Genomic DNA, 14410 nt, shown 5'->3' with positions numbered 1-14410 from the left:
CAGCGTGGGATGCGTCGTGTCGTCCACCCGTGCCTGTGTCCGCCGTTCATGTAGGGGGATTTCGTTTTTGTTATTATAAAGGGTCAGGCAGTCGGGCAGTAGCTCGGACAACCCTGCCCCTCTGGGGACCTTGGCTCCACAGGCAGATGGGAGGAATCCAGCATGGCCGCCTGCTGCCCGTTGCGGTGAATGGCCGCTTGTAGTGGAGCGCCGCCCCCCCCCACCCCCGGGTGTCCTGAGCCGTGACGGCGCCCGTGCCGTCGCGCACGCGGCCCTGATGGTCCCAGAAGTGAGCGTGGTGAGGTAGGGGTGCACTGGCCTCCGTCCTTGCGTCGTGTCCCCGTGGCCTGCGTGCCCCACAGCGCACGGTGGGAGGAGCGCGTGCACGCACGCGCGGTGTCATCCGCACGCGCCTCCTTTGTGTCACGGCTCCAGCTGAGCGTTTTGAGTCTCGGCTGCCGGTGCCGATGGCCGGCACCGATGGGATGTCCGCACCGCGAGCGACCGCGGGGAGGTTTCTAAGAATAGCGCTGCCTGTCGTTAACCCTCTCGCGATGAACGGGCGCGCCGCTCTGTGGTAAGCTTATTGATTTTAATTGTGCGTCCTCTCTGGTGTTCAGCATTCATTCATTCAGTCGCGCGCGGTTAATTCATCGGCTGCTTGTGAGGAATGCGGCCCGTAATCTCGTTGGTCGCGGATTGAGTGGCGTTGTCATGGAACCAGCATCGCTCGACGTCGTGGCGAAGGGGTTCGGTGGCGCACGATGGTGCCACCCGCCCCCCCCAAGCCCGATCACGAGCGGCGCCGCACAGGTGCGGTTAATTATTCATCATCAGGGACGACGATGAAAGCGGCAATGTCAGTGTTGGGAACCTCGCACACTCCAAGCAAGCGCAGGCTACAAATGGATGGGCCTGGCTCAGGACTCGACTGCCATTTTGGTTTAAAGGTCACGCTAAGGTGGTGTGTAGGTATCGTCACTCACAGTTGTCGATCGAGTGCTCTGTTCTTTCCAATTGTAAATGTCGTGCAGTGAGGAATCTCAAATCAGCTGCTGGGTCTAATTTCAGTCCCCGTCATTATCGGCTACTTGTCCCTGACGTCGTAACCGAAAGGCTTCACTTACGAGCACAAATTGGATCGCGTCTCATTGCTGCTTTAATGTGTGGTAACTGGGTGTAATCTTCCTGAGCTGGTGAATTGAGTGTCGGCTGGTGGACCCTGGTATCGCTGTTGTTGTTGTAGCGACGATGGAAGTGCAGGTGGGTTCTGCTCCCTGCGACTCGTGCTAATTCCTTCGGTTGGCCCATTAGCAACGGCTCGAGCCCGGCGTAGTGAGAGGAGCTTTGACGGCACGGCTGACCATCACGTGGTTTCACCCCCCTCCCTCCCCCCCACCTTCCTCACCACAGTGAGGCGAAGGTGAGCGTCCAGGCTGGCATGGTGGTGCAGCAGCAGCAGCAGGGAGACAAGCAGCTGAAGCAAACGTCGCCACAGCCGCCGCAGCAGCAAATGAAGCAGCAGCAGCAGAAGAAAGAGGAGGAGGAAGAGGAGGGGGGTGGACGTACCGAGTCGGAGCCCCCTGCCACCCCCCCCGTGGGGGGCGGTGTGGGAGGTGAGGACGAGCAGCAGCACCAGGGCACGGACGACGCCGCCGCCGCCGCCACCGGCGACAGCGCGGACGCTGGCTCCGAGGCGATGGAGGAGGAGGGGAAGAGAGAGGTACCACGGCTGGTGCGGCACGGCCTAACCGCACGGCCCGCACGCACCGACCGGCTCACGCCGGAATACCGGCACTCCGCTCGAGGGAACGCTGGGCTGCCGGCGCGTGGTTTTTGTGCCGGTCACTCCACGGGGGCTGTGTAGGGTAGCAGCGGAGAAGGGCGGCAGCCGGCGCCGCCGTAGCTTCTTCCTCTTGCCGGTGCTGCTGGGAAAACCACGCGCTTGACAGCGTTGATGGAAAGGAGCACACGGGCAAAGTCCACTGGCGCTGGTTGGTAGAGGGGCCCTCGATTTGATGGAGTCACAGTGGTGAAATACCACTCCCTTCATATTCAATGAATGGGCCACTACCACCCTTATTACAATCAAAAGAGCCGGAACCACACCCTATTACTCTGAATAGACCGTTTACACTACCATTTCAATGAATGGGGCCAGAGCTACTTTTACTGCAGTTATTTGGACGTAACCATCCCCTATTTACATTAACCATGCCTCCACCACCCAATGAATTAATTAATTGATCACTCCCACTCCTATCAAAGAGAATAGACCCACATTGACTCCCATGATATGAAGTAGGCCAAAACCACTGCCATTACGGTATGTGGTCTTGAACCTTTCCCATTGTACAATCACTGCCATCGTCTTCAATGCAAGCAGTATACCCGCTGCACTCATAATTGTCTGTGCAGTCTGCTTTGCGGTCGTTGCGAGGTGGCGGTGTAATCTGGCAAAGTGGGTGGGTGTAGGAATGAGTGAGGATCTCGTCCTGGTGACCCCCGGGTTGCTCTGGTGGCCCACGTGGCCCGATGGGCAGGGCTCATGCGTGCATTGCTCCTTTCCTCGCCGTCGTTAACGTTGCTGACCCTAGCAACAGCTGATAAAGGGCAAACATCAACCCCCCTCCCCCTCGTTTAAGACAACGATAAGGAAGCTTTGGAGCAGTTATAATCAAATCAGTCGTGCAATTTTTACATTCTCCGATAAGTTTCGTATTGAAGTTATCGTTCTGTGAAGTTTGTTCAGTCTCACACGAGGCCTCATGAGTTGGCGGAACCCGCTCAGTGTCGGCGTAAAATGCGGGAATGCGTCTCTCTGCGCCCACCCCACCCCGCGGCCGATGCTGAGCGTGTTCCGCCACACACACCCACGGGCACGTACGCGCACGTACGCACGCACACACGCACACACACACTGACGCATTGATTCACAATATTTGGAGTCTAGTTGCAGTGTGGTGGCAGACGCCGTGAAGCATCTTTGACAGTGCCCCTGTGCTGTGTATGCTTGTGCCATTGTATCAGCCCAAAGTAAGTGGCGTGGTCGACGCGGCACGGCTCGCGCTCGGACAGGCACGTGCCTCTGTGTGCACTAGACAACCGTGGGGGGCCTTCGTTCCCGCCCGCCGATTGGCCGCCGCCGGCGTCGTTGCGAGTGGGGGGGCCCGCGGCGGAGGGCCAGGCCAGCCCCTCGCGCTGCTCTGCCGTCACCGTGGCTACCACAGAACCCGTTGTGGGAGCGCCCCACCCCCGTCTCGTCCCAGTGCTCATGAAACCCCACCGACGCCGCCTGTCGAAAAGCCGCAAGCGATGACCAAAACGACTCCGGTGACAGGTCGTGTAATGACCACTCGCCGACTCGAAGAACCGCGTTTCGCCCTGCTTTGGCGTTGCCCGCCGTCTCTTGCCGACGGACTCGCGAAGATAAACAGACGCTGCAATCGTGCGAGCCAAGGTCGCGAGTGAGCTGTGTGATGGACGCTGACGTGAACCCGGCTGCAGAATGTGGAGGCGATCGACCGCACGTTTGACTTTGCACGAAGAGCAAAGCCCCGCTGTGTTTCACACTTGAAGAGGGAGATGGTGCCAACCCCCGACACCGTGGTCGTGGACTTGAGGGAGAGAATCTTAAAACTGGGGCAGGGCCCCTATGCCGCTCTTGCTGTGACTGAATGCACGTGCGGGCAAGACGCCTTTCTGTGGTCGTGGCAGCATGTGAGAGATGGAGAGATGGACTTGGGCACAGTGTTTGAGAGGTGAACACAGGCAAAACTTTCGTGAGACGGAGATCAACACAGCGTTTGTGAGATCAACACGGGGCGCAACGTTTTGAGAAACGGTGATGGGTGTCGTGTTTGCGAGGTCAACACGGCGTTTTGAGAGATGGACACGGCGGGGCAGAGAACGAACTTTGCTCTGCACCGCGAGCGGCAGCAAGCGGAGAGAGAAGCGGGCACTGGGACATGCGTCCGAGGACGCAAGCGCTTCCGGCACGGAGCCCCGCGCGATGGGGGCGCTCCCGAAGACTCATCGACGGTGCGCTGGCTCCCAACTTCTGCTGTGGTCGAGACAAAGCCCGACGGCAGACCCCACTCGCAAACGAACAAAATAAAGGGCACGAAAACTCCAGGCTGCAAAATCACGTCCCGTCGTCCGATCCACCCCAGTGTCGCGCCGCCCGCCACTGACGGCCCTTCTCATTGGACGCTCTTTGTCTAGATTCCTAGCATGAGCTGGTCCCCCACAATTGGTGGTTATCTGCCCGACCAGGTGTGAAAGGGTACCTGGACTGCCTGCTACTCGCTCACGCTCAACACTAAACCCGGGATTAGCTTTTGCAGCGGGGATGTGTGTGGGTCTGACTCCCTAGGCTGGAGCTGTTAGTTATCAGCTGGAGCCTTAGACTGCACCTGCACCAGAACCTGTTAATTTGAGTAAAGGATCTTTACAGGGAACACATGGTACTGGGAGGAGCAGGGTAGGTCCAGCCGCTGCATATGCCGTTTATTTTAAATGGGTTTATCACTTCGGAGCACCAGGGCTGCATTATATTAATGAGCAGTATATCTGGATCACTTTACAATGCTGTCACACCACGAGATAGCTTTACGGTGGAGTCTAATATAATGTTGGCTAGCAGTCTGCCAAGAGGTAGATGAGCAAATGCTAGGTTGAGTGGAGCAGCGATGCTTGTGATGCCAGGGAGCAGAGGTGATCCTGTGTGTGTGTGCGCGCGCGTCCCCCCCCCCCCCCTCCATTCTGTATAGAACGTCACAGCGCGAACATTCAAACGAAAGATGGCCATCGTGTGTAAGTACACGACGCACTGAACGCCCACACGTATGCATATGTGCCTACGCGCATGCACACACAGATACGCGCATCCACACGCGCTCAAAGCTTGCATGCATGTCATCATGCGTGGGCAAAATACACACACGGATACGCACGCACACCCAAACACAGGATATCCTTTTTATACCTATAGAATTTTTGGGGCAAGTGCTGTTTGTGAGCACTGATTAAGGTCAATTGATCATATGAGAGGGTGGTGGTGTGGCCAGCACCATACCTGGCCATCTTTGTTTCTGAAATGAGGGGGAGGCCTAGGACAGGTTTCTGACACCATTCGGCACCGATATTACCCTTGACTGGGAATTAAAATCGGGATATTGCAGGATCACAGAATGAACAAATGCACGATCACTAACCACAGAGACAAAAGGTCCCCCTGTGTTGCCTACATAGAATATTTGGGAAAGTGCTACTTGGTACGGTGTGTAAGCAGCAGCATTGTGGAAACGAAGAAAGCCGAGCGTGGTGCTGGCCACGCCACCCGATCATGCGGCGTGCCGGCCTTAATAGGCGCTCGCTAACCTCTACCGACACGTGCAGACGCACGAGACGTGTGTGTGTGTGTTTGGAGCGAAGCCCTCCACGTGCTGAGGTGGAACCCTCCTGGCTCATCTTGGTTGGTGGTGGCGGAGAGGCCCAGCGCCGCTCGCACAACCAACCGTGCGTTCTGGCACGCGGCGCCTAGATCCGATGCTAACGAATGGCGTGCGCCGTTTGTCCGCGTGGCCTTGCCCGAACACGACCTTGTGACCACATCTCCCCTAAGCCAGAGGAGATTAAGCACCGCGCACAGTCCCGGCGTGTGCATGTTGGCGTGCTTATACGCGCGTCCTTCGATGGTGCAAACGCACGCATCTCGCAGGGCTTAACTTGGCACAGCTTTTCTCAGACCCTGGGCTCGTGACACTCATTGGAATCGTTATCATTTGCCACTTGGGTCGATGCTAAATCCACAAAGGGAGAAGTTGTCGCAGGTCAAATTCGTGTGTGCGCAGCGCGCGCACGTGACGTCTTAAACATTTAAGGAATAGCGAGTGAGGGCAGACCGTCCTAGGAACAGGGTTACGTGGCGGTAATGTGAACCTTGACGGACATTCACCACTCACCTGACACCACTCGGCAGTCATCAACTCGCTGACCTTCACCACTCACAGCATATTGGGGGAGTCATTAAACTAAACTAAAAACGATAAACATGTTTTTATTTTACCAGGTAAGCGCCAAGTAATCGCTCAATATAGTGGTTTATCACTTGGAAATTTATAGCAGGCAAATACTCTTAAGCGTATGTTGATTCTAAATGTCGAGGGAAAAACACGAGGACCCGGAGAATAATCCACGCGACCACGGGTAGAAAATGCAAGCTCCAAATATACAGCAGGCGTCAGGATCGAGATCGAACCCACGACATCCTGTACACCAGGCGAGGTTGTTAACATCTCCAAGCCACCGTGGTGCCCCATTGACACACCCCTCTCCCAACAGCACACACCTATCCACTGTATGATTGTAAAACTAGACTGCATAACTCGCCATGTTATTGCGAATAGTAGTGTGGATAAGCAGCACTGGAAGGTCCGTTAGTAATATGAATGGGTCTACAATAAAACTTTGACAGTTTCGGACGACACCTCATTCATTAAAATTGGTGGCGCTACACAAACAAACGAACACACCGATTAGCCGCTCGTTCTGTAGGTGAGCGCCACTGATCCTGGGCTGGGGTCGTCTTGAGGTCACGGGATCTAACACCGCGAGCCTCTGTCTCAGCGGGAACATCTCTCACCGTCGCTCTGTTCCTGTCGTCCCGGCGCCCGCTTGTCTTTGCCGTTCCAGCGTCGGGGAAGGCGCCGGGCGGTAACGGCGAGGCGGAGGGCGTAGGGCCGGCGCGCAAGCGGCGCTGGGGCTCCAGCACGGCCACCACCCCCAAGAAGACGAGCATCAGCATCAGCACCGACTCGCTCAAGGTGCGCAACCGCGGCACTCGCCGACCAGCGCCCACCACTCATGTACCAGCACCACTCACCTCGCACGTAGCAGCAACACTCGCCACTCACGTACCAGCACCACTCACCTACCAGCACCTTGAAGGGTTTCTATCAGGAACCTCTCTGAGCGTTTCGAGGCTAACACTGGCGTGCGTGCGTCGTGTGCCGCCTGCGTCGCGTCATTGCTCGGAGCAGAGCCTCATCCCCGAGATGAAGGCGGCGGCAGCGGCGGCGCCGGAGCCCCCGGTCGTGGACCTGCACGCCGAGGACGTGGCGCTGTCGGGGGCCGAGGATGACGGCGAGGGAGGGGCCGCCGAGGGGCCGCGCGCGCCCACGGCCCGCCCGGGGGGGCAGGACGACGACGACGCCCAGGGGGCGGGGGACAAGGACGTGAAGATCATGCGCACCGTCACGCAGGTGCGTGCGTGCGCTCGCGATCACGAAGTGGGGGAGGGGCGGGCCCTGCTGGCGTGAAACGGCATGGCTAGGCGGGCGCGCGCAGTGGGGCATTGGAGGTGCCGCCCGTGGGTGATGCTGCGTCTCTACAGCCGCTGGCAGCCTGGTCGCGTCGGCTCGGTCTAGGACGGTCGTGCGTTCCTCTGTTCTCGTCCCCAATGCAATAAGAGCTGTGCCACTCCATGCCCTCACCCCCCCCCCCACCCCTGCTTCCCCTCCTCCCTTCCCACCCCCACGTTAGTTCATAATATGCCAAGCTGATTTTTCCATCCTAATCTTTTAAACAACAACACGGGTGATGCGGCTTACCTGTCGTCTGTTCCGCGTTGAGCCGATGATGTCAGGGCCAGCTCCGAGGGCAGCCTGGGTATTTTATGTACGTATGTTGAACTTCTTTCGCACCTTACGTGTAGCCTACCTTGCTAATCGGAGGTGCCACAAGGCACATAGCGGGCTACGTGGACCGATTGCCGCTAGCTCGGTCCGGTAAGGCTAACGTGTGAATCCGGACAAAGCCTGGGAGCTCTGTTCATGAGCTCTGTTCACAGTCCGGACCAGCTCCATCAACAGTTGTCGTGGGAATGCTGCAAAGCCGAGAGCAGGAGATTGAGAGGAGAGAGATGGGGGGAGGGCGAGGAGAGCGGCCGTGAGACGCGTCTCTCCGCGCCCGCCAGGTGGTGTCGACGGAGAGCCAAGAGAACGGGGAGGAGCCCCGCGGCGAGGAGGACGAGGATGACGAGGAGGACGAGGAGGACGAGAGGAAGGACGAGGACGACGACGGCTCCGTCTCCATGGATACGGAGCCGGCGGCCGTGAAGGCGGCCGAGGAGGATGCCAAAGCCAAAGGTGCGGCCCCTGCGGCAGAAAGGGGGACACACACGGGGAGCACGGTGGCATCGCCGCTCCTAAGTTAATTGATGTCGTGAAGCTATCACGAGGAATTCCTGGGTAAACTAGCGCAAATAAATTAGTGAAAAATTTAATATTCAAAACCCTGCAGGAGGGGCTCGTTGTGACTAAGGGGGGCCGTGTTCTGAGTGACGGCTCGGCTCTTGTTTGGTCTCTTAACAAGGCCCAGCTCAGGTTTGAGCCGCTCGGTTGTCAAAAGACACAAGAGTGAGCGGCTCAGCCATGCCTTGGCTCAGGCTCAACACTTAATTGTTTTTATCTTCTTGGTTCTTTCGGTAAAGTCACGTAGAATGGAAATAATAAAATAAAAAAAATGAAACATAATCAAATAATTCTCACGACGTTTCGGCCACAACACAAGCAGCCGTCCTCAAGTGAAGACCAGGTCTGAGGACGGCTGCTTGCGTTGTGGCCGAAACGTCGTGAGAATTATTTTATTATGTTTTATTTTTATTATTTTATTATTTCCATTCTACGTGACTTTACCGAAAGAACCAAGAAGATGAATCCCTGCAGTCACGAAAGCTTTAAATCGAAACTTAATTGTTTCTTTTAGCCAGCTCGCTTGAGTCAAGCCTGAGCTGAGCCGTGGCTAAGAAATCCAGGCCGACGAGTCTCTCTCTGATTTAAAGCTTTCGTGACTGCAGGGATTCATATTCTTGGTTCTTTGGTAAAGTCACGTAGAAGGGAAACAATAAAATAATAAAAATAATAAACAATAAAATTCTCACGACGTTTCGACTGCAACACAAGCAATCATCATCGTCAGGTGTGAAATCCACAGCAAGAAAATGTTCTTGCTGATGATGATTGCTTGTGTTGCAGTCGAAACGTCGTGAGAATTTTATTGTTTTATATTTTTCTTATTTTATTGTTTGCCTTCTACGTGACTTTACCGAAAGAATCAAGAATATGAGTCTCTCTCTATTGACAGTGGCAGGCCGCCAGTCTTGTTTTGTAACTCCGGGTCACCGTGCCGGTGCTGTGTGCTTGCAGTGTTGCCGAGCGAGAGTCTGGTGCGCCGTTCCATCAGCCAGCAGAACTCTGGCGTCTCGGTTACGATCGACGACCCCGTGCGCCTCGGCCAGAAGCCGTCGCCGCCGCGGCACAGAGCGACCTGCGTCCTGCACATCTCCAACCTGGTGAGCCCTGCTCTTCTGCCCTGCGACCTTGTAGCTGGTGACCGCTTACTCGGTCTGCTTAATCGGTCGACGCAGCTGCATTTAGCTGTAACCCAGCGACTCTGTGGCGATAGGTTAACTACCTCGCCTGGTATACAGGAGGTCGTGGGTTCGATCCCGACCCTTGACACCAGCTGTATACTCGGAGTTTGCATGTTCTCCCCGTGGTCATGTGGAATGTGGATTTTTCTCCGGGTCCTTCGTTTTTTCCCTCCACTTTAGAATCAACGTACGTTTAGAGTATTTGGCTGCTCTCAATTTCCACATGAGCCACTTTGTTGAGCTATAATTTGTGGCTAGGTCGCTTCTGAAAAAGAGCAATTTAGCTCAGTGTGTCTTACTTGGTAGAATACAAAATAGTTTAGTTTAGACTCGAGCTACGCATCCGAACGGCGCAGCCGATGGCGGTGTCATGCGATGGTGCCACAGGCTGTGAGGCGCGGGCGGGGGGTGTTGGAGTGTTACGTGATGAACATTACTTTTCAATGGTTGGGCTAGTGAGAGAGTAGGCTATGTAGACCAGAGGTCACTTAACCAGATGGTGGTGGCTATGCACATTGTCTGTAATCCAGCACTGGATGCAGTGAGGGTTGCTGGATCGCACAAATGTGGTGAAACTCCCTTCACTGTTGGCGTCGAGGCGCTATACCCTGGCTCGCCCAGGAGAACGAGCTCCAGCAAGTGGACTGATCGCCATCACTTTCCATCTGTACGGCTATAGAGCGTTGCCCTTTCGCACGTGTGCGTTTACTCCGGGTGCTCTGGTTTCCTCCCACATGTGGAAACAATCAAAGATTGGGTTGCAAACATCTTAAAATAATAACCCGAATGCAGGACCCTCCTGAATTATTTTTTTTTTGGATAAATAAAAAATAATTGTTGCTTGAAGAGATCTCGGAAGTGGCAATGCGATGTCGTAATCTTCGGATCATTCGACGTGAAGGGTTGCAACCGCTCTGCAAGAGTTCGGAATGGATTCTTGGTCTCGTGACACCGATGGCACCATTGGGATAAAATCGTGGAAAAGGACAAAGCCCCCCTCGATTCTAACCGCCGTGTTGTGCGCGGTTTCCGTGACCAGGTGCGGCCATTCACACTCGTCCAGCTGAAGGAGCTGCTGAACCGCACCGGGACCATCCGCGACGACGTTTTCTGGATCGACAAGATCAAGTCGCACTGCTACGCCACCGTAAGCCTGGCCGCCCCTCCTCCATCTCCTTTCCGCCTTCTCCGCCTCCCATGTCCGTCGCTCTTGGGGTCGGGGGGGGGCGGAGGAGTTCTGCCATCTGCTGGGGTGGTCCTACAGGCCGCATGGCAGCAGAGAGTGTGGTGTCCGTGGTATGCTGTAGTTTGTCTTGGTGGTGTTTTGTGGGGAGATTTGTAAGGTAACAGTGTGGAAGCATTGGGGTTAAGGTGGCAATGTGGTGTGGAATTGCATGTGATGGTTGGTGAGGGGTGGCGGTGTGTTTTTTTATTGTAAGATTGGGGTGAGGGTAGCACTGGTGTGGTGTTCATTGATTGGAGTGGGGTGGAATTTGTGGTCCAATCTCTTGTGGTGGCAGGATGGTGTGGTCTGTTGTGTTGCTGTGTGTGTTGTCGATGGTGTGCTCATGGTATTGTGTTTGAAGTGATTGTGATGTTGTGTAGTATTGCTGTACGGTGTTTGATGATGATGGTGCCATGTGGTTGTGTGTTACGTGATGGTGTAATGATGTATGTATGCTGAACGACATTGCCATCCACGCTAATCGGAGGTGCAGTAGATGTGGTGTGTGATGACACTATTGCGTAATGATGCGAGTGATGGCATGACGTGTGATGATGATGTGGCATGTCGCTGTACAGTACTCGTCAGTGGAGGAGGCAGAAGCGACACGCGCGGTGCTCCACGGCGTGAAGTGGCCGACCTCCAACCCTAAGTTCCTCTCGGTCGACTTCGCTGATCAGGATGAGGTGAGCGACTGGGTTTGGATTGCTTTGGTCGGTGCGAGCCAGGAGATGCGTTCTTTAGACCAGTGTCCGATCAGCTGTGCGCAGCTGCAGGACCAGTGCCTCCTTCAAATATCGTCTCTTAATGAACCCAATGAGTCTTTACACTGCACATTGGCCATTAGGCCCAGTTGGACATTTGCACATTGTTGTCATTGCAGATGGATATTGCAGCTGCTTTTCTGTCTCATTAACCTTACACCACAGTGGGTAGATTGTTATCGTGAATACGAATTCTCATTGGGGGCTCTTGGACGTGGGCCAGCAGTCGCGCCTTGTTCGCGGTTCGAATCCGGCAGGCCGCCCCTGTTAATACCACGGGTGCAGTATCAAACCGTACTCAATCGCGAACACCCGTGCCCTTTCCCCCCACGCAGCTGGACTTCCACAGGGGACTGACGCCTCACATGCCGGTATCAGCCTCCACGGTCGACCAGAAGCCGGAGCCGGCGCCTGCCCGGCGCGAGCCGCGCGAATCCCGCGAGCCCCGCGAGAGGAAGGGCGGCGAGCCCGAGCGCATCGTCCAGGACCTGCGCGTGGACCGCGAGCGAGAGATGGCGCGGCGAGAGCGGGCGCGCGCCGAGCGCGAGTGGGACCGCGGCAAGGTGCGCGAGTTCGCCGAGGAGGGCGCCAAGCCGCGGTCGCGCACGCCGTCACGGGAGCGCCGCCGCCGCGAGAGGGCGCGCTCCAAGGAGGAGAAGAAAGCCGAGAAGAAAGGTGCGGTTAACCTCCCGCCGGCACGCTAGTTGCCAGCGCCATCGTTGCCGGCGCGCTCATTTTCCTACGTGCTCGTTGCTGGCGCGCTTGCTGCAACTGCGCTCAGGGCATGGACTGGTGGCGCTCGCCCAACCAGGTTGTGATCAGCCGGTGGTTATGATACTGCGCGTGGGCTGTAAATCCGGCACTGTGGAGGCAGTCGCCAGGTGTTGGTGGATCGCACTCTCTTCCCGTGGGCGTCGAGGAGGTTGCTGTGTACCCTGGCTCGCCAGGAGAATGCGGTAACAGAAAAATGTGGACAAACCTGTTCCCTCTGGGGTAGAGTCTTTACCCCCCCCCCACCTCGCTTGCGTGGGTTTTCTCCAGACGCTTAGGTTTCCTCCCATTAATTGATCAATAACACCTTAATATATAAGGGACCGCAGAGCTTGGGCAATTGTTGGCGTCGGTTCACCGCCTGACTGCTTTCCTGCTTGTCGATGATTCCTCCTGCCTTCCGAGCCGTTCCCTCTCTCTCTGTGCTGCGCATTACAAGTTGAAATTATTATCGGTCAACGCTTGTGCTCTCGTCTGTGTGCGTCAATCCGTGCTTGTTTCTTGCGTCTCTTATCTGCTCGTGCCTCCTTGAAGCTCGCATCTCGTGCCTGCTTGTGTGTTCGCCTTTCTAAGCAGAAAAGCCCCAGGAGGAGCCCCCTGCCAAGTTGCTGGATGACCTCTTCATGAAGACCAAGGCCACTCCCTGCATCTACTGGCTGCCTCTGACTGAGGAGCAGGTGCGTCACCGTGTCCTCACCAGTTGTCGGGACCTCGTGTGCATTTGGTGTTTATCGAGCGCTCCTGTCGTCATGCTTCAGAGGGGAGATGGGGGTTCTCCGGGAAAATTGGGCAAGGCTCTTACACTGCTGATTTGTGCATGTGAACACGCATTGATGCTGCTGCTGCTACCGACGCCGTTGAATGTGTGCGAGCACTTGCGACGAGGTTGATCTCGCGTCAACAGAGGTCGCAGCGATCGTAATGGACGATGTGGTCCAGAGCGAGGGCCGTGTCGGCAGCATCGGCATCGTGTGTGTGTGTTCATTGACTTGCAGATAGCGCTGAAGGTGGCGGAGCGAGCAGAGCGGGCGAAGGAGCGCGAACGGCGGCGCAAGGAGCAGGAGCAGAAGGACCAGCGCGTGGCAGAGGAGCGCGTCGCCGAACGGGAGCGCCAGCGTCTCAAGGAGCGACAGGAGGAGCGGGAGCGCGAGACGCAGCGTCGGCGGGACCGCGACCGTGACCGTAGCCGGGACAGGGAGCAGCGCGGTGGTGGTGGCGGCGGCGGTGGTGGCGGCGGCGGTGGCGGCGGTGGCAGCAGGGAGCGGAGTCGCGAACGGAAACGCAGCCAGGAGGAGCGCGGAAAGGCTCGCGAGCGCAGCAGCAGGGAGCGGAGCAAGGATCGCGAGCCCAGCAAAGAGCACAGCAAGGGCCGTGAGCGCAGCAGGGAGAATAGCAAGGGCCGCGAGCACAGCAAAGATGGCAGCAAAGATGACAGCAAAGATGACGGCAAAGATCGCAGCAAAGATCGCAGCAAAGATCGCAGCAAAGATCGCAGCAGGGAACGCAGCAAGGGCCGCAGCGGGGAGCGGGAGCAAAGCCAGGAGCGCAGCAACGCTCGCAGCCGAGAGGGGGATGACAGGGAGCGGCGCAGGCCATAGGTCCGGCACCCATGGGGGCGGGTGGGCGGCATAGAAGAGATTTATGCTATTTTTCTCATCTTAATTGGGGGGGGGGGGGGGGTGTCAGGCGATACTGTAAAACCACCAGCCGTCTGTCCGCCTGCTCGCTCTCTCGCTGACGTTCAGGCTGTTTTGGGGTGAGTGTGTGCAGAGCGGCGGGCTTGCCTCTCGTCGGCCCATCTTCCGTGCGAGTGCGAGCGAATCATTTCTTCCAACTGTGAAAAGCGCTCGCGTCTGTGATCCATCATCATCGTCATATTAATTTGTACGGAAACCTTCTACAAGCACGTACAACGCTGTCATGCTTTGTGCGGCAGTTCATTGGTATGCATTTAGTATGTTTTCCAAAAATCTATCATTAAATACTTAAATTTGCAATAACTTTTGTAGTGCCTGAACGTGTGGACGCATTAGCAAGCCGCGGGCATTGCTGAGAGAGTGGTTTTACAGTATCCTCCGCTATTGTTTGTATGAATTGTTCCTGTAATGTAGCGCGCGACTGTACAGTCAGACCGACTCGGTTTCCCATAGGCCAGAGTATAACCATAGCTTTTAAGCCGTGTTGACTGATGCCTTGCCAATGCTATGTTCGTGT

General features: G+C 56.2%; 1 protein-coding gene across 2 annotated transcripts in view; it reads left to right on the top strand.

Moving 5' to 3' along the window:
* The window catches only part of LOC144736798 (uncharacterized), a 35785-nt gene extending 21589 nt beyond the window's left edge, over positions 1-14196 (top strand). For both annotated transcript variants that reach the window (XM_078619440.1, XM_078619439.1), the window contains 11 exons: positions 1414-1723; positions 4773-4815; positions 6697-6827; positions 7044-7265; positions 7979-8150; positions 9210-9355; positions 10476-10583; positions 11240-11347; positions 11761-12100; positions 12773-12873; positions 13192-14196. In XM_078619440.1, coding sequence (XP_078475566.1) covers positions 1414-1723; positions 4773-4815; positions 6697-6827; positions 7044-7265; positions 7979-8150; positions 9210-9355; positions 10476-10583; positions 11240-11347; positions 11761-12100; positions 12773-12873; positions 13192-13794 — 2284 coding nt within the window. In that variant the 3' untranslated portion in view covers positions 13795-14196. The remainder of the gene's footprint in view (positions 1-1413; positions 1724-4772; positions 4816-6696; positions 6828-7043; positions 7266-7978; positions 8151-9209; positions 9356-10475; positions 10584-11239; positions 11348-11760; positions 12101-12772; positions 12874-13191) is intronic.
* The last annotated feature ends 214 nt before the right edge of the window (positions 14197-14410 follow it).

Source organism: Lampetra planeri, chromosome 63 (assembly GCF_965212315.1).
Source record: "Lampetra planeri chromosome 63, kcLamPlan1.2.h2, whole genome shotgun sequence".
Taxonomy (NCBI): Eukaryota; Metazoa; Chordata; class Hyperoartia; order Petromyzontiformes; family Petromyzontidae; genus Lampetra; species Lampetra planeri.
Note: the sequence above shows the minus strand (reverse complement) of the source record. Positions and strands in the feature narration are given on the sequence as shown.